This window comes from Anarrhichthys ocellatus, unplaced genomic scaffold (genome assembly GCF_004355925.1).
Source record: "Anarrhichthys ocellatus isolate YVR2014 unplaced genomic scaffold, GSC_Weel_1.0 scaffold2, whole genome shotgun sequence".
Lineage (NCBI taxonomy): Eukaryota > Metazoa > Chordata > Actinopteri > Perciformes > Anarhichadidae > Anarrhichthys > Anarrhichthys ocellatus.
The window spans coordinates 8,357,624-8,379,258 of NW_022280032.1; the positions used below are offsets into that span (position 1 = coordinate 8,357,624).

The 21,635-nt window shown below is 40.1% G+C and overlaps 3 protein-coding genes across 4 annotated transcripts in view; 2 read left to right on the forward strand and 1 right to left on the reverse strand.

Annotated features, from left to right (window-relative positions):
• The first annotated feature begins 84 nt into the window (after positions 1–84).
• Positions 85–14,962, forward strand: ap4e1 (adaptor related protein complex 4 subunit epsilon 1). Of its 2 annotated transcripts, XR_004213147.1 has the most exons (22): positions 85–423; positions 1,707–1,778; positions 1,898–2,021; positions 2,226–2,299; positions 2,383–2,504; positions 2,617–2,776; positions 2,864–3,030; positions 3,112–3,185; positions 3,279–3,401; positions 3,505–3,614; positions 3,702–3,841; positions 4,507–4,619; positions 4,770–4,888; positions 5,271–5,573; positions 6,221–6,332; positions 6,413–6,551; positions 6,645–6,900; positions 7,172–7,723; positions 7,824–8,014; positions 8,094–8,254; positions 8,962–9,196; positions 9,904–14,962. XR_004213147.1 is itself a non-coding variant. In XM_031859603.1 (21 exons), the coding sequence occupies exons 1-21, from the start codon at positions 283–285 to the stop codon at positions 9,120–9,122; spliced, it is 3,414 nt and encodes a 1,137-aa protein (XP_031715463.1). In that variant the 5' UTR covers positions 85–282; the 3' UTR covers positions 9,123–9,241. The 2 variants fall into 2 exon arrangements, 1 of the variants encoding a protein (XP_031715463.1); XM_031859603.1 differs by lacking the exon at positions 9,904–14,962 and having other exon boundaries at positions 8,962–9,241.
• On the reverse strand, positions 10,626–15,196 carry cyp19a1b (cytochrome P450, family 19, subfamily A, polypeptide 1b). Its single transcript, XM_031859891.1, has 10 exons — positions 14,908–15,196; positions 14,167–14,308; positions 13,796–13,946; positions 13,558–13,712; positions 13,211–13,387; positions 12,966–13,080; positions 12,762–12,876; positions 12,501–12,663; positions 12,174–12,412; positions 10,626–12,093 (listed from the first exon to the last, which is right to left on the reverse strand). The coding sequence occupies exons 2-10, from the start codon at positions 14,306–14,308 to the stop codon at positions 11,842–11,844; spliced, it is 1,509 nt and encodes a 502-aa protein (XP_031715751.1). The 5' UTR covers positions 14,908–15,196; the 3' UTR covers positions 10,626–11,841.
• Positions 15,197–16,104: 908 nt separating this feature from the next.
• The window catches only part of LOC116390271 (gliomedin-like), a 7,886-nt gene continuing 2,355 nt past the window's right edge, over positions 16,105–21,635 (forward strand). The window contains exons 1-14 of the mRNA XM_031859754.1: positions 16,105–16,597; positions 17,292–17,343; positions 17,445–17,462; positions 17,544–17,615; positions 17,997–18,080; positions 18,493–18,612; positions 19,319–19,375; positions 19,498–19,581; positions 20,303–20,377; positions 20,599–20,685; positions 20,777–20,866; positions 21,032–21,118; positions 21,206–21,280; positions 21,427–21,495. Coding sequence (XP_031715614.1) covers positions 16,274–16,597; positions 17,292–17,343; positions 17,445–17,462; positions 17,544–17,615; positions 17,997–18,080; positions 18,493–18,612; positions 19,319–19,375; positions 19,498–19,581; positions 20,303–20,377; positions 20,599–20,685; positions 20,777–20,866; positions 21,032–21,118; positions 21,206–21,280; positions 21,427–21,495 — 1,294 coding nt within the window. The 5' untranslated portion in view covers positions 16,105–16,273. The remainder of the gene's footprint in view (positions 16,598–17,291; positions 17,344–17,444; positions 17,463–17,543; positions 17,616–17,996; positions 18,081–18,492; positions 18,613–19,318; positions 19,376–19,497; positions 19,582–20,302; positions 20,378–20,598; positions 20,686–20,776; positions 20,867–21,031; positions 21,119–21,205; positions 21,281–21,426; positions 21,496–21,635) is intronic.

Genomic DNA, 21,635 nt, shown 5'->3' on the forward strand with positions numbered 1-21,635 from the left:
CATTGAGATTTAGAGTAGAATAACAGCCACTGTTATTGTTTACGGTTTCTAATAAAGTTTCCCAATTATAAGCGGAAGTGACGTCATTGGTCAGTCTGCTGATTCAAAACAATGGCCGACTGGCAAGCTAGCATGTTACCTCTTGTGATCTTTTTAACCGTTTAACAACTAAGCTTCACTTGCTCTGTTTAAGAGGCTGTTACTGGGATGGATAGATGATTTAATAAGTGCACTTTTAAAGAAAAAAAAAACAGCCGGCAAGCCCAGCTTTTCGTTGCCAAAATGAGCGATGTTGTGGAGAAGACCCTGACAGCTCTGCCAAGCCTGCTGTCTTTAGACTCTCACTCTGGAGCTACAAAACTGTCCTCTACCTCAAAACTAGGAAGCTTCATCAGAGGGATCACTGAGTTAACGTCCAAACATGTGAGTCCGTCCTTAAAATGGAGCTTAGGTGAAATAAGACGAGTCATCTTTGGGTGATTGTGCTCTAACGTTAGCTTGCTATACTGTCTATGCTAACTCAAAAAAAAAGGTGTGTTTACGTGTTTTAACCCACTTACTATATGCCGTGTTTTCCCTGCATTACCGGCTATGTGTTGGACTGATTTACAGGTACCTTCTCGTTCCTGCTTTGTTATCATCACGAGTTAATTTAGACGTAAACAGAGCTGGGACTATTTTTAAAACCTGTCCTTGTTGGTGCGTTCATGTGCTTGTGATAAACTCAGTTATTCGAAGAGTCAGCTGACAATATGCTTTGCGTTCACAAACTGTGTTGCAGAGAAGTAAAGCTTGGAAGGAAAATATGGACATTGTGATAAATGTTGCTGCTGTCCTTCAGCTAATTCTCAAGTCCCACTCTTTAGTGTTGTAACATCCCGTAAACACGTGAATGCACCAATCACACATTGTTTGAATGGTAAATATTACTGATATTCTCTGTGATGTATTGCCTTTCTATAAAGTCTCTACAACTTGATTTTCAGTGTATACTTGCATGGTATACTGCAGGCAATGGCTAAGAGTAATGTTAGGTGTATATTATTGTTTTTTTTGTTTGGTTTATTGATTTTTTTTACTGTACAACAACCTTTGTCAAGCTCAAGATGATATCACTTTAAGAGTCTTACCTAAGAAATATGAGAAAACAGGAACTGAAAACTAGAACATTAAATCATATCAACAAACAGGCTTTCATTTATTTTCAAGAAGCAAACAAAGTTATCCAAAAGGCACATCATAAATAGTATAATAAACATTATTTCAAGGCATGAATATTAATAGATTGATAATCATAAAACAATACATTATTATATATCCACACGCTGTGTATCAGCCACTGTTTAACATTTGTATTAAAGTTAGGAGGGTTTGACACCTGTTTAATAAAAGGAGGCAGTTTATTCCAATCATAGCATCAGCACATTATAAAGAGAAGAATCCTTACTTTATAGTCTTAAATCTTTAAAGATTTAAATATGCTTCACAGGCTCTGGTAATATGAATATAAACATCTCGCACCCGTCTGAAATAACTACCTGGACACATTTCTCTGTGAGATCCTGATATGTATTAATGGGATGAAATATGTTCTTTTAACCTAACATGACTATTGACAGCCAACCGAGCGTGGTAGTGTCTTATGTTAGCAGGCATTTTGTCAGTATTTGATCTTAAAATCCTTAAGTGTGCTTCTCCTTTTTCAGGAAGAGGAAAAACTTGTTCAACGTGAACTAGTGTCTATCAAAGAGCAGGTGTCCTCCCCGAACACCTCCATGGTACGATTCTCCCGATTCTGCAGTGTGGTTTGTTAAGAAAGCAGAGGAGTCAAATAGGTCCAGTGATGCCTTCAATTATTGATGTGTTTACTTCCTCCTTGTGTCATAATCTCATCCAGAGGCAGATGAAGGAGCTCATGGTGAGAGCGATCTACTGTGAAATGCTCGGTTATGAGGCTTCGTTCAGCTACATTCATGCCATCAAACTGGCTCAACAAGGCACTGCTCTGGAGAAAAGAGTCGGTATGTTTGTTTGTGATGAACTGGAAAGTGTACTCATTCTTCAGAGTCCTCACTCCATGACTCTCCAATACTCACTTTGTCTCATTATCAACACCAGGGCGTGATTAGTAGATTAAAGCGTTTAAAGCTTAAAAGCAACTTTAACTCACTGCATCTTCCTGAACTTCGATGAGCAAAAGATGAGTTTGTGTTTCTGAATTGTAGGTTATCTCGCCGTGTCTTTGTTTCTGAACGAAAGTCACGAGCTGCTTCTCCTCCTTGTGAACACTGTGTTAAAGGTGGGTCTTGTGTTTTTTACAGCATTCGTCATTCGGGTGCTTTTCTTGGCAGAAAGGGATGTTGATGTAATTTGTGTTTTCAGGATCTGCAGAGCACAAATCTAATTGAAGTGTGCATGGCTCTAACTGTTGTCGGCCAGATGTTCCCCAAAGATATGATTCCTGCAATCCTTCCTCTGGTTGAGGAGAAACTTAATCACCCAAAGTAAGAAAGTCTTTGAATTTCAAGTCTAAATAGCTACCAATATGCATTCAAGTGATGAAAAGAATCTGCTTTAATATTATGATTTATAAGCTTTTTTTGAACATATTTGCAGAGAAATCATTCGAAGAAAAGCCGTCCTGGCACTGTATAAGTTCTACCTAATAGCACCAAATCAAGTTCAACACATCCACAACAAGTTTCGTAAAGCTCTGTGTGACAAAGACCCTGGCGTCATGGCAGCCTCACTACACATCTACCTACAGATGATCCAGGTAATTTGTTTTTCTGGACTCTGGACTTTCTGGTTTCATCGACTGTGATGAATCCAGTCTTTTCACATGTTTTTTCTTTTGTTACAGGACAATCCAGAAGGTTATAAAGACCTGACAGCAAGTTTTGTCACCATACTGAAGCAAGTGGTGGGAGGAAAGCTGCCCATGGATTTTAACTATCATAGTGTTCCGGCTCCATGGCTGCAGATTCAGCTTCTCAGAATACTGGCTTTTCTTGGGAAAAATGATCAGAGGTGAATATTTTTGTTCAACAATTAATCTTTGTACTCAAATCCCTGTGAGTACATTTTGTGAGTCTGTTCTTTGTTTGACAGTTCAAGTGAGATCATATATGAAGTCCTCGATGAGTCTTTACGAAGAGCAGAGATAAATCATAACATCACCTATGGTACGTCCAATTTAAAGTATCATTTTATTTTTGCAAAGTTGGTTGTCTAAAATCATTTTCAGTATTCTATTCAACCACTGTCTTTATTTCCAGCAATATTATACGAGTGTGTAAAATGCATTTACACAATTCATCCCAAATCTGAACTTTTGGAAAAAGCTGCAAAGTGCATTGGCAACTTTGTTCTGTCTCCAAAGATTAATCTCAAATATCTCGGTAAGATTCAAATACAACATTTTATTTCAGTAATTTCTTTACATTGACAATCAAGACGTCGGATATTGACTGTAGTAATTTGTTTTATTTGGTGTTACTGTAGGGTTGAAGGCCCTCACCTATGTGGTCCAGCAGGATCCTAAACTGGCCCTGCAGCATCAGATGACCATCATAGAGTGTCTCGATCACCCCGACCTCATCATAAAGCGTGAGGTGAGGCAGATACTGATGTTTCTGGATTTTAGTGTCATAGAGTTGGAGGTTTGTAGCATTATGGGACTTTTTCTGTTTTTTTCGTAGACACTGGAGTTGCTCTTTCGGATCACTAACGCACAGAACGTCACGGTCATTGTCGTGAAGATGCTGGAGTTTCTGCGAGTCAATAAAGATGACTACACTACCATTGACCTGGTGGGGAAGGTGGCAGAGTTGGCAGAAAAATATCCTTAAATATATAGTCATATACTTCTGGTGGCCCACTGCAAATGGAAAATAAGAAAACACATACAAAAATGTGCAAGAGTCATATAATTAAGCTGCTATAAATATTGAAATAAGAGCCTGCAATGCCTACTGGAGTTGTGTCTCTGATCCAAAAAGCAAATTGTAGAATAAGTTTATCGTGGTGGTGAAGCAGTACCTTTCTTGAAACATACGGTACCTGTTTATGGCAGCTTTTCAAGTTAAACACAGATCAAAGATGCAATTGTTCAGGCCTTCAATAACCAAGATATAGTGTGTTCTACATAACTGGAAGCTCACAATCTTGAAAAGCAAGCCTATTGGTTCTGACAATTAAAAGGGTCACAAACTTTACTTTCTGTGAAGTTGAATGGGATTTGTTTTACACAACTTCCTGCTACCTTCAGAGATCCTGGTAATCCTGTAGAATCATGGTTAGTGACACATTTTTTTAAAACTGCATAACCGCATTCAGTCTCTGTTTCTCAATACTAGAACTACTGGTGGTGTTTAAATTTAATTTAAATTAGTTATGAGTTATAAAAACAGAAATCCGATCCTTTAAAACCATGCTGTTGTATTATTTATACCGTGTTTGTTCCTATTTATTGTGTTGATTTAGTTTTCCTATGAACTATTATACATATGCACCAGACAATGAATGGTTCATTGAGACCATGAGCACAGTGTTTTCAGTGGGTGGAGACATGATGCAGCCTGACATCCCAAACAGTTTTCTTAAGCTGCTGTCTGAGGGTGAGAAACACACACACACACACACACTCAATATACTGTATATTATACTGTAGTTGTTGTTCTGCTGTGTTGTAATATTTCAGTTCAGTTATTTACTACTGATGCTGATTCCTAATTGTGTAATGCTATAATGTCTCTTTAATGGCCTAGGAGTTGACAGCGTGGAGGAAGACAGGAAGTTGAGGCTGTTTGCTGTGGATTCATATCTTTCTCTGCTGCAAGGAGAGCCTGGAAAACTGCCTCAGCGCTTCCTCCAAGTCATCAGCTGGGTGAGTGCTGTATGCACAATAAGCACTTTGTATAATTGTTATGTAATACTAATGAGAACAAGAAGCAGAAGAGGGGAAATGAAAACAAGGTTTGGTTTGAAGCATACTTTACGAATGACTTAAAACCTGTTACCACTCTGACGGATACATACAGTACATACGTATATCTGGTACCGTGGTGGCCTAAAAATGGACACTTGTCAATTCATTTTTACAGGAATGACACAAAAATACACAATCACTTTACAGATTAAAAACATTCAATTCAACATTCAACACTATTGCTTCAAAATGTAACTGACAACACACTATATACGGATACTATGCAGGACATACACCGAATAACACACTAAACGTTTGGCCCTTTCTCTGCCGTACACAGGTCCTCGGTGAATACTCCTATCTGAGGGAGGAACTTGAAGCGGCCACAGTCCTGAGGCTGCTGGCCAAACTATTGGACATGAAGAGCACCAGCAGTGAAACCAAGAGCTGGGTCCTCGTGGCAATGACCAAGCTCTGTGAGGGCGGGGCAGGTGTTTCTGTGGCCCAGGAGGTTTGTGAAACATACAGCAGCTCCCTGGACACAGTACTGAGACAGAGGGCTCAGGAGCTGCAGCACCTCAGCCAAGACTGTGAACTACGAGCCAGGGTGCTACCTCGAGACGCCGGCCTGGAGCCCCTGGAGGTAACATGCGTACGCAGCAGAATTACAAAAATTATGTTTAAGTGTGCGGTAAATTGTCAATGTGATGTTGTTACCAGTCAATACTCATGGATACCTGGTATATTGGAGACCTTGAAAGTCCGTTGTTGTTGAGACTTGTGTAAGAAAAGAGCCATAAAATGATTTAGCTCTGTGAACCTCGGCAGATGTGACTTTGTAGTTCCTTCCCTCTTTCAGAGTAAGTGCTTATTATCTGATGGTTGGAAAACAAAACCTGTCTCGACTTGCCCTCCATGACACACAGTATTATTACACTATTTACTGTATTTATCGAAATAATGGGAATCATCATATCGGCCCTAATCAAAGCCGCTGTTAAAGCCTGTCTAGAGTTGTCTGATGGGTCAGGTTTACCACAGAACTCCATTCAGTATCCGATGGGAGTAGAGAACAATAATTATATTATAAATACACAAATGCTTCCTCTGGTTGTTTCAAATTTCATGATTTTGTGACAAAAATTGTGTAAAAAATTATCTACATAAGTTATATTTGCAAGCGCACACAAATAACAGTTTAGTTTAGTCCTGCAGAACTTTGTCAAATGATCTTCCCATTTCCACTAAAAGAGAAGTTTAAAATTTGTTGTTATTGATGTTGGTTTCCAGGTGGATTCCTCTCTGTCGTTTCTGGATGGATTTGTGTCGGAGGCCTTGGCTGCTGGCGCTGCTCCTTACAAGCCTCCCCATCAACGGCAGGAGGAACTAGCTCAGTCAAAAGGTAAAAGATTGAGGTTTAGATTTTGGCCACACATGCTCTGTCTTGTTTTGATTTGTTCTGACTGTGTTTTTTGCCCTCAGCGTTGAGCCTGGAGCCATACGGCCTGTCCCTGCCCATCAGCATGTCCTCGTGCAGCATCGCAGACAGACAGTCTCCTACACTGTTGTCTGTAAGCTCCGGTCTGTCAGGCGATAGCCCCGACCTCTCTCACAAAGGAGGGTACGTGGACACACACGCACACTTATGCTGTCTGATTTTAAATAGGTCGCACACAAATGCACGGCTGGCTTCGAACTTTGTTTTTTGTTTCAGCTCTACAACTCTGAAGCTGGACGGTGTGAAGAGGGTGTGGGGGAGGGAGGGCTACCTGTCGCAGAGGGAAGCTGTGGAGGAGTCCGCCCATGTTGAGGTTCCCAGTCCCCTCTGGTCACCCAGCCAGCAGGGAGAGGCTGACAGTTCCCACAGCCAGACTCCCGCTACGACACTGACCCCGCAGCCCGAACAAGAGAAACAGCAGCTGGCCTCTTCGCTGTTTGTCGGCCTGGGCTCCCAAAGCTCTGTGTGTCTGGTGAGCTTTTTAATTCTTCTTTTTTAGTTTGAGGTGGGGATGCCCAGTCTGAAGTAAAGATGCTAAGTGTGATAAATGCGTTTGATTGTATAGAAGTTGAAAAAAAACTATTAATCAAAATAGTTGGCAGCTATTGCTGTGCAGCTCATCCATTCTGATGTGATGTTGAAGCCATTTTGAAATTGTCACAGTGAACGTTATAACAATGATAAAACAAATATGATACACTGTGCATGCATATGTTACAACTAACACTTTTCCTTTTTAACAGATGGGAAAATCTGAGCCGACAACCCAGCGATTCAGAAGAAAAGGAAAAAGTCCGGTCTCGTCCTCGGGTGCCAGCGAGCAAATATCCAACTCCCTCGTCTCTACTCCGAGCACAGTGAATAACTTGCTGTGTAACAACCTCCTGGACTCCAACGTCACCTCAGAACTGGCTGTTTCTTCACTCGAACAGACGTCCCAACTCTCTCAGGGCCCCGCTGCTGCAAACGGCACCTGTGATGTAGAGTTAACGGACGGTGACATGAAGGAAAGTAGCCCCTCTCTCGTTGGGGGTAACGGTGTGGTAGCTGCTGATCCGGCTCCACATGAAGACCCAGACAGACCTGAAGGCTTGTGTCTCAATACTCATCTTCCTGCAGAGTTCTCTGGACTCTGTCACTCAGAAATCACTCCTCTGTGTTCAAACCAAAGCCTGGATCTCTCGGCCTGTCATGTGCAGGAAGAGGATTCTTTAGCGCTGGTTGTTTTCATTTACAACTCCTCTGACTCTGACATTCAGCAGATACTACTGGAGCTTGACTCAGATGAACTTGAGGTACAGTTACTATTGAGCAGAGCATTATTAATGTAAGTCTTATACTCTCCTTGTAGGACTTGTCATATTAAATGGCATTTTGTTGTTATGCTTGTTCCAGGTATCCTGTGTGTGTGACGGTGCAGTGCAGGAAGCGAGAAGCCACAGCGTAGCAGTGTGTCAGTATTCCCTGAGTGTGAAGAGGCCTTCAGTCCATGTTGAAGTGGTCGGGATGGTGTCTTACCAGTTTCCTGTCGGGACGCCTCAGTCGGTGCAGTTCTCATACAAACTGCCTCTAACCAGCTTCATCAGGTGAAACATTACTTCTTTTTCAAGTGTGATCTTGCAGAGAAGATTAGTTGCTTACTGTAATTTCCCATGTTTCCTTCAGACCTCTGACCGTGTCCACAGAAGAGTACGGGACAATGTGGCTGGACTTCTCTCATGATACAAAGCAGAAGCTGACACTGATAAGTGATGGCCAAGAACCTCTCGCAGACACTCTGAATGTGCTGAAGAAGAAACTTAAGCTCCATGTCGTGGAAATCATTGGTGAACAGACATCTGAAACATTTATTTATTGTGGTAACAAGTTAGATAGTCTTTAATATCCCCGAAGGTTTGTTTGCACATGTTCCCGTCTCACAAGAAAAACATACAGATACATAAAAAACACAGTGGCCGTATAGCCATATATACACATATATATTCGTATTTATAGATATACAGATATATATATAAAGTATGAAAGCTCATTCTTGACCTTAAAAATGTTTGTTTCACAAAATAATCTTCACACAAAGTCCACTTACTGGCTTTTTCCAGAGCTTTTAACCTAGCTGATGAAGACCATGAGCTGTGATTGAAGGTTTGAGAAAAGAAAACGATAAATTGGTCCTGTGGCTTTATTAATGTTAATGAATTGGCTATTAATGCTAACTTACATCTTATACCAGATGCATCAGATGTAATGTATATACAGCATTAAGCTGAAGAAAATATGGAGCCCCAGTCCATTCTCAGTCTTTTAGAATCAATCGCCACTCATGTTTGATTTATTCACTTGTTCCAGAGCTTTAGAGCTCTATAAGATTCAAAGTCATTAGTTTTGATACTATTATTTCAGGACATACATACCTATGTGAAAGGTGCAGTGGCACAGTATTTGACCAATAGGTCGATATGTGTTAAATGCAGCCTACGTTTCCCATGTATTTTGTATTGTATTTGTGATTAACCTTTATTATTCCTCCCCACAGGTATGGAAGGTATCGTAGCGTGCCGGCTCCTCCAAGATCAGCCGTGTCTGATGCACTGTCGTCTGCATGCGGGAACGCTGTCCGTGTGGCTGCGCTCTCCGGTCCCCGACCTGCCCGACTGCCTGATGTACCACTGTCAAAGAGCTTTACAGGAGCACTGAGCCTCCGACTGCAACTCCTCCACTGACCCCACTGAGCAACGTGACCACCTGACCCTCAACTACTGAAGAAGAAGGTACACAAAGCAGTAGCGCAGAACATCTTTATATTACAGTGTTGACTATTTGTTTATCTCTCCCACGAGACTATTTTGTCCTCGAATCATTTATTTTTTGACAGTTAAATTGCTGGAATAATTCACAGGGTCACAACTGTTTGAATGTCATGGCTGGAATAAACCTCAGGGCCAAACGATTGTGTTTTTAACCTTCTGTGGGTGTTTGACGTTTCAGAACAACAATAATGTCTTAAAATGATGGCAGGGCTTCACTTGAAAACTTCAATGGGTTCAAACATTGTTAGTATGCAAGATATTCTTGGAATGAGGTGAAAATCATGAATTTCCACCGTTATTTTTTGCGCCCCTGGTCTGCGTGCTGAGAGAGACATCATGTCCTGCTTTTTAATTTGTAACAGGATTTTTACAAATCAACCACATTTTCTAGGCTAGAACGATCATAACAGTGAAGCCCAAATGTGTTTTAATCAGACAAAGACAAAAGGGTAATTTGGGTTATTTTCAAGTTCATCAATACTGACTGAAATGGAGAGAATGGCATGTATTCTTGCATTGGACTGGTTGATGTTAGTTATGAGGTTTTTTTGGGAGAAGCACAGTGAAAATATTGATATATGTTTTGAAATGAATTGTTCATTATTTCTGGTGTGGAAACAAACTTTTCGAGGAGAACCTGCTCGTCTTACATCTCTCTTTGTCTTTAGGGTGACATCATGCTAACGCTCACCTCTGACTGCAGCAGTTCCACATCTGTCTTTCATCTATGATGAGAGCGTTTTGTCTTAAGTAACAATGTCCCTCTGTGATGTTCATATTGTCCATTTGTCATTGTGATGAGGAGCATTTCAGGTCTTCCTCCTGTTTTGTGTGATATGATTATCTATGCACTCATGTTTCAGTCAGTTTTGGTGAGAGGTGTATTTTAGTGGTCTTTGATTATTATATTTTTGTATCAATGCAGTATTAAAAACATATTTATTGGATTTATATTCTTACAGAAAATATTTTGTATTCATTTTTCTGAAAGAAATCATCGTGCTCCATGTGCTGTTGGATCGTGCTGTGTCAGATTTGACTTGCTCAGCCTGTATTATTTAATTCACCCTGACGGGAGAGTTTGGTCTTTGTTGCCTGTGTCCTTGTTTGAAGCACAGCGTGAAGCTAGCAATGTGTCGAAAACTCCACTTTAACCCAACGTCTTATGTTCTAATGCCGAGGTGGCGTGTTTGGTTTGTGCCTGTGGTACAGAGGAAATCCTTGTTTCTTACAGTGCCTGTCACTACATTCTGCTAACTTATGAATAAATCCAACACGTGTAAACTAACATGATTTTGACTCAACGATTATTCATTAAATGAACACAGATGTGCTGCACTTGAAGCAAAGAGGGACGTTATTACAGTAAAGAAAAACATTTCAGACGATCTTTCCTCTCATGGGATATTTGAAATATTTATTGAATGAGTATTTACTTACTACAAACACCAAAAAAACACAAAAAAAATACTAGTATCATTTGATTTGCAGCCTTTGTCGTACAGTCCACATTTCCATTCACTGAGACCCTAAAAAGAAGTTATCTCTGAATACTATCAACCTTTTTTATAGAGATTTAACATGGAAAAAAACAATATAAGATAGTGAGGGTTAATGAGTTTCTATCTGGATTCATCATACTAATGCATTTACACCCAATATTTTATATATATATATATATATATACATTTGTATGTAACACTCCTCACTATTCTATACTTTAACATTGATATTTTAACTTTATTAATTCTTAAAACAGTAAACCTAAACAGTAACGCTAAAGGAAACAGATACTGTCTGTAAAATATGTCATTGACTTGTTTTAACATGTTTTAACTTCATTAACAGGACTGAACTCAGATCAATATTACAAAATGACTGTCTGATTGACTCAGTCCAGGTCCTAAACAAAAGCAAGTTGGCTCCACATTAGGACAGCATTTTGATACCTTAAGACAGCTAAACAACATCTATATCCATGTCTATCCTGTTTTTACAAACTGCATCACGTGGGCTAGAAGATCATGCTTGCACTGTTTCTGTTAAAACTGTCAGTAGTATTTGTTAAAGGTCAGTAACGTCAAAATAGACAACATTTAGTAAGAAAGAGACGTCTGCAGGGATGGCGTATTTTTGTAGATCAACCCGGAAGTTAGCGTCGCACTGGTTCCATCGACAAAAAGCCAATGAGGTTTTCGATTGGATTTGTGATTATTGCAGAAAATAAGATCCGTAGCAAACACAAGGTTATGATATTTACACGTTTTGTTCAGCGAGATATTCTTCACAAATGAACACACGTTAGGCTACAAAGTGATGTTTTATGGTCTCACTTAAACTTTTTTTTAATACATGTAAAAACTTTAAAAATCCAAGAGAGCGGGAGTTACTGAAAAAAACCCATTGACTTTGAGACGAGGGAACCATGTCCTGGGTTTAGGACCCATTCCTGCAGCACTCTATATTGAACTATGAAAACCCAAAGTACCAACGGTTGTGGGTTTTTGCACATTTGTACAATCAAGGGAATATTTTTGTATCGGTTACATACTTCACAATATGCACTACCAAGTAGTTTCCACCAAAATGTGACCCCTGCACGTGTCTCAGTGCTGACTGTGTTGAGTTGATGTGGTTCGAGGGATGAAGCGCATGGCCAGGCTGTGCTCGTCCTCCACAGGCTGCTGTGACAGGTTGTTCGTCTGCCGGATGCTGTTGAGGGTGCAGCCACGGCGAGGACACACGGTGTAACGAGACAACAGAGTGACCAGGATGGCCTTCATCATCACCATGGCTATGTGTTTGCCCACGCAGGAACGAGGCCCGCATCCGAATGGCTGGAAGAAACGACTGGGCACCTGCCAACCAGAGGAGGTAGAAACTGAGCTGCTGTTGTCCTTAAAGCCACATGATGTTGCACAACATTCACCAGACTTACTGTTTTGTCAAAGTTCATCAGGTTGAACACTTTTGGGTTTGGGAAGAATTCGGTCTTATGCATAAGACCAATGTTGAGAATGATGTTGGTTCCTTTTGGGATTTTAGTGCCTTCGATGTTGTCATCCTCCAGAGCTTTTCGCATTGTGAAATCAACCACCGGATGAAATCGCAAAGACTCGTTGATGAAATTCTCCAACACTTTTAAGCTTTGATAATCAATGTTTTCACCTTTTTCACCTGGAAATGAAAACACAGCATTGACGGAATAGTTTTGTTTTTAGCTGTCAGAGTGTAACAGAGAATAATACAGCACAAATGCGCTCACTCAAGACAGCGTTCATCTCCTCCACTATCCTCAGCTCTACGTCTGGGTTTTGTTTCAGCAGCATCAGCATGAAGAAGAGGCTGATGGAGAGTGTGTCAGGTGCTGCAATCACCATCTCCAGCACGCACTGCCTGACGTTATCTGCTGAAAGCTCTCCGACATTCTGCTCAAAAGAAAGTAAAGGTACGCGGCAAACACATGACATGATCAGTACAATACCTCTGTGACGCAGGTGGTATAGATTTATCAAAAGGGACAAACCTGAGCAAAGATGAGCTCTGTTGCAAAATCAAGATCATCATCCAGCTTCTCAGACTCATTTATAATCTTTCTTTTCATTTCAAGAAGGCTCTCCATCACGTCCTGCAGCTCTTGGCTGTTGACACAAAAAGCAACACATAGATTAGGTTGAAGAAATCAAGTTGAAGAAATCTGTTGAGTTGCTGTGATGCGTGAGGATCTTACGCTGCTCTCTTGTGCTTGTTGTACAGCCATCCAATCTTGAAGAATATATCAGGCTTTATAAGAACTGTTTGCCAGGTCTCAAAGTAGCTGTGGATTTTCATCAGCAAGTCCTTCTCTGAGTTATGAGGAGCAACAACAACAAAACAGGAATCAGGAGCTGCAGTGCAAGAATTTGAAATATTATTTGCTGTCAGAAAATAGGCAGTTTGAGTGTAGAATGTGCAGACAGTGACAATGCAGCTGACCATTGAGCGGCACCCTCAGGAAAAGCCTGTTGGAGATGTCCACCACTATGACTCTTAGCAGATTGAGAGCGTCCACGTGTCTGGAGGGGTCGGTCATCTTCTGCAAGTGGTCCAGATGTTTGGCTGTGGAGCTCACACAGATTCTCACCGTACGCTGGAGGCCTGGGCCTGTCAGAGCTGTAAAACAATCATGAGACAATACAGTAGTTCAAATACAAGAAAGCAGTGTTTCAGTTATTGCAAGACTTCAATTTTGCAGGAGTTGAAAAAGAGAGAGAAGGAGAGTGGTAAAATATGGCACCACAGTACTCTGACTACATACTCTCTTGTGTAAGGTTATTGCTCACCTTTAGAGAAATATGTCCTCACTTTTCTCCAGAGCAGAACATCGCTGTTGAAAATGATACCCCTCCCTTCCATCCCAATACACTCCAGCCCTTTTTTGCTCCCGAATCTGGCTGTGTAGTGGGCGCTCCTCAGGACATGATACACTGCTGAAGATCTGGAAGAGTAGCCAGGCTTTGACTCACTACAGATTCATGGGATAAGATAGAAGTTTGTTTGTTTTTATCTCAAAAGACTTGCCTGCTCAGAATGAGGGTCTCCTCGCCGTTAATCCAGACCCGGACAATGCTGCCATATTTGTTGTTGTAATAGTTGCTCGCTGTTCCTATCCCCGTCCAGATGAATCTGCCGTAGGAGAGGATAGGACCGAGTCCTGCCAAGAAGGACGGACCTGACAGAAAGAAACAGGTGTTGACTCAAGACATAATAGGTCCCAGGCTACTAATGTCCAAGTGAAAACAGAGGTCTTCCTGTATGGAAATCAGTTACTGTTTTCATTATCAATAACGTGATGCGGAAACATCTACTTTTGGCTCACACCTGCAGTCCCTTAAGCATTTTCGATAAATCTGTGCAACTTTTGTACAAGAACAGACGCTGAAGTCTCTTACCGGGTATATGTGACCGTTTTATTCGGCTCCAGGCCGTGAACAGCAGCAGTAGCAGCAGCAGAAGCAGAACAGTGGTGACTTCAGACATTGTGTCGACCACCTCGCTGCCAACGGTGAGTGTCTCCGGCGGCTGCATCCCCATCTAAACACACACATGAGCATGCTTACTGTGTCCTCTGTCTGTCCTGTGCTCATAAAGCTTCTCCTCTAATAACCAGCAGACAAAACAAGCTCATCCGTGGACATCCCTTGTAATTCTCTTGTCCTTGTGTATAACACAGCCATGGAACACATTAAAACCAAAACACACCCACACAAAGCTTTAGGATGAACTATTTGTTACTCAGACAGCTGCTCAATATGTCAATATGTGTGGGTGACAGATTATTCCCTCATTTCTTTTAATGGTATTACAGGTTTATCATTCTCATAATATTAGGGTCTTCTCTTGAGATATCAGGTACATTGTGTTGCAAATATTCCTGACAGAACTCATCCAAATAGAAACATGACAGAGTTCGTTTCAACTGAATTTCACTACTTAAAATTTGTGTTTCACTTTAGTGTACTACAGGAGCTAACACAGTCTCTCAATACAGGAACAAAATCCACATAATTCCATTTTTAAATTGAGTAAAAATTGGGTTAACATTTGCTCAGATTTCATCTTTTATCCTTAACAGTATCTTTTTGCCTTTTTTTTAATTGTTCATTAACAAATTATCAAAGAATATTACTTACTTCTCTTGCTCTTTTCGACCGCTGACGAGTTACAGTGCAGTTTAAAGTGATGCCGTTCTTCCTCCACCGGTTGTAAGGATGATCAACATGCTCCTACCAAATAAATCACAGTCATTCAAGTGTTTCTAAATCCTCGGTTAAGCCCTCATTTTACCGGTTGCTTAGAAACACCAGTAAAGGGGTTACAAGTACCATTAGATGCACAGTGAACAGGCCAGATAACCATGCACGTCTAATGCTCAAAAAGAACAAAAATAATGCAAAACTGCAGGTCTTTCATCCCTTTTACTCTGCAGCACTTTTTTTGATGGATTTACTTCACATTTAGCTTTGTTTAAAAGAAAGAAACCCCACTGTCATCCCCTTGAGGAGGCTTTTCAACAAGAAATTAATTAGCTGGGTCAGGCTGACCCTTGTCAAAGGGAGTAGGGATTTACTCAGCAGTTTAGAATAGGAAACACCAGAAAGAGAAAATGTCATCTTTATTATTTAAGAATTTAAAGTCTTATAAATGTCATGAACTGGTGTCAGTGCTCCACTACTTTAAAATGAGAATGGATGCAAAATCAAAAAGGGGAAACAGTGTTCATGCAGAGTTTGGGTGCTTCTGACGAGCTGTCCTTCAAGCTTAGTACCTGAATAGCTGGTATTCTGTTGACAATGATGTTGGCCTCAGATTTAGGGGTTTGGATTGGGGCTTTTCTCCAAAGTTGGCTGAAAAACCTGCTCTCCTGATTGTAGTAGAGACTAAACTGGATAATAAGACCTTTTTGGAAATGGAGAAACTTTACTGTTACTTCTCCACCGACACAAGTGGAGAAAAAATATGTAACTATACTATCTTTGTAAATGCATTATGCAATAACTGAAAAACACAAAATTCCATTTATTAAAAGGAGATTTTGGTACACACACACACGCACACACACACTCAGTGTTTTATTGAAAGCGCTCTGAAAGCTCTTTTGTAAATCCAAAGAATGCTCCACTTGTTCACAACTTATTTATTCCACTTCCATGTCATTTTGTGTAGGACGGACCGGTGGCAATATTGAGAGGAAGAGCATCAGAATGATGAGAAGCACGAAGGCGTGTCATTCTGGAAATATGTCCATTAGCTGCTTCTAAATCAAGTAGGCCTACAGATATCTACTGTTTCCCAGATGCTTGTTGTTGCGCAATGCGTCATGTGGTTCTCCGACGTTACAGACGAAACTCGACATGTTTATTTCTCTCCAACAGCTCGAGCGTAGTTTCCCTCTGACGTCTCATCTGTTGGCAAGTGGTCAGATATGTGCTGTATGTGCTTACGAATTTCAGAGCTCAGATTACTCAGCAGTGGAGGAAGAACGAGCACGGCACAAATATGAAGGAGATGATTGGAGCGTTTCTGGCGTGCAAAGGGCTGCTGGTGGGGATGTGTGCGTTGCTGCTCCTGAGCTCAGGAGGTTTAGTGTTCCTGCTGGTACGACAGAAAGAGCTGACGGAGGAGCTGGTGAGGTTGGACGCCCAGGTGCAGGTGCTGTCACAGAGCTGCAGGCTGCAGGCAGGAGTCCTCCGGCCCACAGACCCCGCAGAGGCTGGAGAGCTAAAGAAGCTCCAGCGCAGCAGAAGAAACCAGGAGGGAGAACCAACACAAAGCGAGGACGAGAAGGATATGATGATGCTGATGACATACTCCATGGTTCCTGTAAGACACCTAAATGCTTTAAAGTGTTCTCTTTACGATTAATTGATTGTTGACACAATAATAGTTGATAATCGATTAATCATTTTGTGCTCTGGGAACTTGAATTGAGTGTTTTTCCACTATTTTCTGACATTTCATAAACGACTTATCAATTAATCCAGAAAATAAAAGATAGAATAATTTAAAAAAGAAAGCAATGCTTGATGTATCCTTAACTATTATTGGTGATTATTAATCGATCATGCCAATAATAAAACTAGCCTTTATGTTGGTTAAATACGTGCGTAATGTGAGTAATGTGCTGTCAAAACATACAGTAGCACCCTCTGGAGAAATGCCAGTTCCCATCAGATGTGAGAACTGTTGAGGGAGGAGCAGACACACTCCACTGCTCTACACAATTTATCCTGGAAACACTCAGTGGAAAAACAAATCACTGCAACAGACTCTTGGATTCTTTGCATTTCACGGACATACTTCTTATCCCAAAAAGGGAGAAGAGAGGAAATGTTTCTATTAAAGATGAAAGCAAGGAGATGTTAATCGCTGCTCTCTTTTGTCTTATAATAACATAATGAGAATTTCTCTTTTCATGTGTTTCACAGAAGTAAACAGTTTGCAATATTCACAATTTTTAGCTTTCAGATGTTGTAACAATCAACACTGACTTCAACGTCTGTTTTCTTTATTTCAGGTCAAAGCCTTCGTGGATCTGTGTAATAGCTCCAGAGGACTTTGTTTCACAGGTGCACTTCTCAAATATTGCACATTCCAGTGCTGTAGTTTACATTGTTGCTGCTTCTACTCTTTTTGGTTTGTATAAAATTCTTATTTATCCCCCCCCCAGGCCCAGCTGGACCACCAGGTAAAAAGAAACACTTTAACTAACTTCATCAGTTATTTAAGCTGAATTTGTTACTGCAGCAACACCCCTTGTTCCTGTTAGGTTTGCCTGGTAGAGCTGGTTCATCGGGACCTCAGGGTGCGCCCGGGCCGGAAGGGAGACGAGGAAAAAGAGGTGAGAGATCTGTTGTGTCAAAATAGACTAACCCCCCTCGTTAGATGTGCACCACAACAGACAAACTCAGAAAGTCAGTCACAAGATTCAAACAGTCTTCCGTTGTTCAGCCATCGTTGCATAACATGACAATCCCACTCGCTTTTCTATCGCTGCCACGTTAGCAAAGCATGGGAGATTGATTCAGTTGAAAGCGTTTACTGGACTGATTAAACCTGAATTATGCTGGTTTCAGGTCGGCTCGGTTGTATTTAGCACTTTGAGACTTCATGTTTAAAATATATGTACATGTTCTCAGTCCTACAATTAACACATGATCATCCTGTTTTTAATTTCCATTTTCAACTCATTGGTTTGAACTAAATATCTGTCAATGACTAGGACGCCCTGGAGAACCAGGACCTAAAGGAGACCCTGGAACTCCCCGACCGAAAGGAGAGACCTACAATGAGATTCTCATTGAGGGTGAGCGATGACGACATATTCGAACCTGATATGAATAACGTGATTAACAGACAGGAAGTCAGTCACATTCCAGATTACATCTGAAAAATCAACCTATGTTATTTTGGGAGTGAACTAGAGGCTTGATGTTTGGCTCTACTTCTGGTGAGGTTTCAAGAGCAGCTAGATGGCCACCATGTTTGTTCAACACTTTATCCTGTTGTGGGATGTAATAAACAAAGTGAACTTGTTTTTGATAAAATCTTAATTTAATGATTATATTTTTATCTAACTTCAAATTGGAAATAAATGTTTTGATTTAAAGTTTCCCTTTAAAGGTTATTTCAAAAGTGCCTGTCATTGATGAGCAGTATTGTTTATTAGGCTATTTGTACATGTCTGATATACAGCCACTGCATTTTAATATTTAAAGGTCCTCCTGGTCCAAGGGGTCCAGCAGGCCCACCTGGTCCACCATGTCCTGCTTGGTATTCTAATGAAGTGAGAAACAAGACCATCGGAGAACACAGCCGTCAAAACAACATGTTGATGGGTGAGAAGAACAGAATCATTGGGGGTGGGGATTTTAGAGATAATAGATTAAAGGTCACAGTCCTCTAGACAAACATTGTCACCACGCACCTTTATTTATTAAAGGACCAGCGTGCAGGATTTAGGGGGATTTATGGGCAGATATGGAATATAACTATGTTTTCATCAGTGTGTAATCACCTGAAACTAAGAATCGTTGTGTTTGTGTTACCTTATGAGCCTTCATATTTACATAGAGAGCGGGTCCTCTTCACAGAGTCCGCCATGTTGCTCTAGTTCTTCGACACGCTTGTGAAAAGAAAGGGGTGAGTAAAGGAATCTGCAACCTCGCCGCTAGATGCCACTAAATCCTGCTCATTTCTCCTTTAAGTTAACTGACCAATTATATTGTCTGTAAATTGTATTCTCTAACGTCTAAATACTTTTTCAGAGGAATCTCTACTCCACCAGGAATACAATTCTAGTTGGGAAATTTATTATCCCCAAAAAGTTTTAATTTAAATATATTGAGTCTAAAATACTGAAATCAGCCTATGAAATATGCACCAAATGTTGTTTCTCAATAGCAGAGTAACTGCCCCAGTAAAAAGGTAGCTATGGCTGCTGATCACAGATATGCTCCATGGAGGCTTTTCATGTCTACAAGGGGGGACATTTGTCAGTGAATGAAGTTAACCTCCATTTCTTCTCTTACTCTACATATTTAGATTCATCTCCTTCTGTGACCGATGCAGAAAACCGCAACTCAACAATTAACAAGAATGGTAGGAAGGGATTCAGAATTTACATTTAGTGTACAACAATTATATGAGTTAATGATTTAGATTATCGGCTGTTTGTGACTTAGTAATAATAATAATAATGTATGATGTCTTTATTTCCACAGAATCACCACATCCAGTAAATGAGAGCAGAGATGTTTTGAATGTTACCGCCTCTAAAACAACTCTAGACACAAGTACGGACTCTGGTGAGCAACCGTGATAGGACAACTTTTTAAGTTTGTAAACATTACATAATTGTATCAATATTATTATTATTATATTATTATTATTTATTTAGCCTTTATTTAACAATCAACCATTTATTTTACAAGGAGACCAGGCCACGAATAGCAGCCACACAGTTTCAACAATTAACAAAAGAGCACATAGATTTGAGTAACAATAAATATGATCAGATCACACACAGATTTGCACACAGACATCTTGGACTTGGTGCAGAAAATCTAAAGCTTTCTTTCCCAATTCAGTTCTGACTTTATGAATAACAAAAGACAAAAGGTCCTTCGAAGTGAGATTGTAATTTCCATAATTCAAATTTAAAAGAGAAAATAAGTAGGTAAGAATTTGACCCAAGAATCACTTTGCGAATAAAACCATACTAGTGTACATAAAGTAGGCCCATTCACTTTTGAGTATAAAGCACAACGGTGAGTAAGAGATCCACAGTTTGTAAAGAATCTCAGATAACGCTAGCAGCTTGTAAAGACAGCAGAGGCATTCGTGTACAACTCATCGTCATAGTCAATGAGGTAAAAAAAAAAAAAGGTAAAAAGTGAAAAGACTTGTTTTAAAAGTAAACATACTGGATATGTACCTTAAAACACAAGTGGTCATCAATTAAACACCCAACTCAATGTATTGATCATTTCTGGTAACAATTTCCATGTTAACTGATTCATTTTACAGCCCCACTTACTCCAGACAAAAACAGTACCACCTTCAATGGCAGCGGAAACATTAAGGATACACCAATGAAAAGTGGTAAAGAAACTGACCTATTTCTGAACTGTTTTTGGCATCAGTATTATTGAGCAATGCACATATGTTTAGTTCAGTCAAGGCACAAATATAAACTCTAGTTGACAACCATTTTGAGTTTCAGGAAGATCTTATTGACAGATTTGAACTTATTCCACTGTATTTAATAACAAAACTTTGTGTAAAAATGTATGGTAATCCAAATTCTGTTTCATTTACCACAGAGTTCGTATCACCTCGTCCAGACCACAGACGGGACTTGTGGATTGGAACCAGTACAGAGAATGTTACAGAGGCATCAGTATTAGCAGGTAGGAGATACTGAAACTCATTGTTCATATGTTTGGACACGCAGATCTGATCCTAACTTCATACTGTACTCATCTTATTTAATCTCCACAGTGTTACCAACACCACATCCAACTCGTGAAGCCACAGATGTTTTTAACGTTACTGACTCTGAGAATCTGCGAGAGACAGATAAGGAATCTGGTATGCAACCGTTGCTGGAACATTTCCTTGACAGACCTCTTTACTGATCTTTTTGTAATGTATTGTTTGTATTTATTTACAAAAATGTGCTTAAAGAATCAAGTATCTGCAGGAAAGTGCTCCCTGTGACCGTGATGATGAAAATCAATACCTTTTATTTGCCAGAGTCAGTATCATTTCATAAAGACTACAGCCATGACGCCGTGAATATCACTGGGAATGTTACAGACGGACCAATACAATTATTAACAGGTAGGAAACACTTTGTTTTGAATTATGAGTAAAGAAAGTGACCATAACTTTAAAAACAATATATATATGTTTCATTTCATTCCACAGTTCCTCTCTCTGTGGACCAAAACAGGGATTCCTTCAATAACAGTGGAGCCATTATTGATGCACCCATGACAAGTGGTAAGAAACTGTCTATTGGTATCACTGTTTTGTATCAGTTTTGAACGTAAATGGAATAAAAGTCCAACGTTTACAGTAGTTCAAGACTACTCACAATATATCTCTTAAAATTGGGATTTTTTTCTTTTTCATAATTATTTCTTTAGACGCTTCATTTTCACTCCAGAACAACAACAAGCTAAATTTGACTAGCGAAAAGGGATGGACAAAACCCAGTGAGTAAACTGTGAATTTAAGCTTCAAATGACTGAAGTAAACAGCAATACATTGTATGAATTGATGTTTTTGTGATATGCTGTTTTAATTATATTTAATATCTGTACCATCTCTTCTAGTTGAATCTCATTTTTCTTTC

Excerpts from the sequence above, each read along its gene's own strand:
- ap4e1 (XM_031859603.1), top strand. The coding sequence starts at position 283 with ATGAGCGATGTTGTGGAGAAGACCCTGACAGCTCTGCCAAGCCTGCTG. Across the intron at positions 2,505-2,616 it reads GAGAAACTTAATCACCCAAA|AGAAATCATTCGAAGAAAAG; the intron begins GTAAGAAAGTCT and ends ACATATTTGCAG. Across the intron at positions 6,333-6,412 it reads GGAACTAGCTCAGTCAAAAG|CGTTGAGCCTGGAGCCATAC; the intron begins GTAAAAGATTGA and ends TTTTGCCCTCAG.
- cyp19a1b (XM_031859891.1), bottom strand. The coding sequence starts at position 14,308 with ATGGGGATGCAGCCGCCGGAGACACTCACCGTTGGCAGCGAGGTGGTC. Across the intron at positions 13,947-14,166 it reads AAAACGGTCACATATACCCG|GTCCGTCCTTCTTGGCAGGA; the intron begins GTAAGAGACTTC and ends TCTTTCTGTCAG. Across the intron at positions 12,094-12,173 it reads TGATGAACTTTGACAAAACA|GTGCCCAGTCGTTTCTTCCA; the intron begins GTAAGTCTGGTG and ends TCTGGTTGGCAG.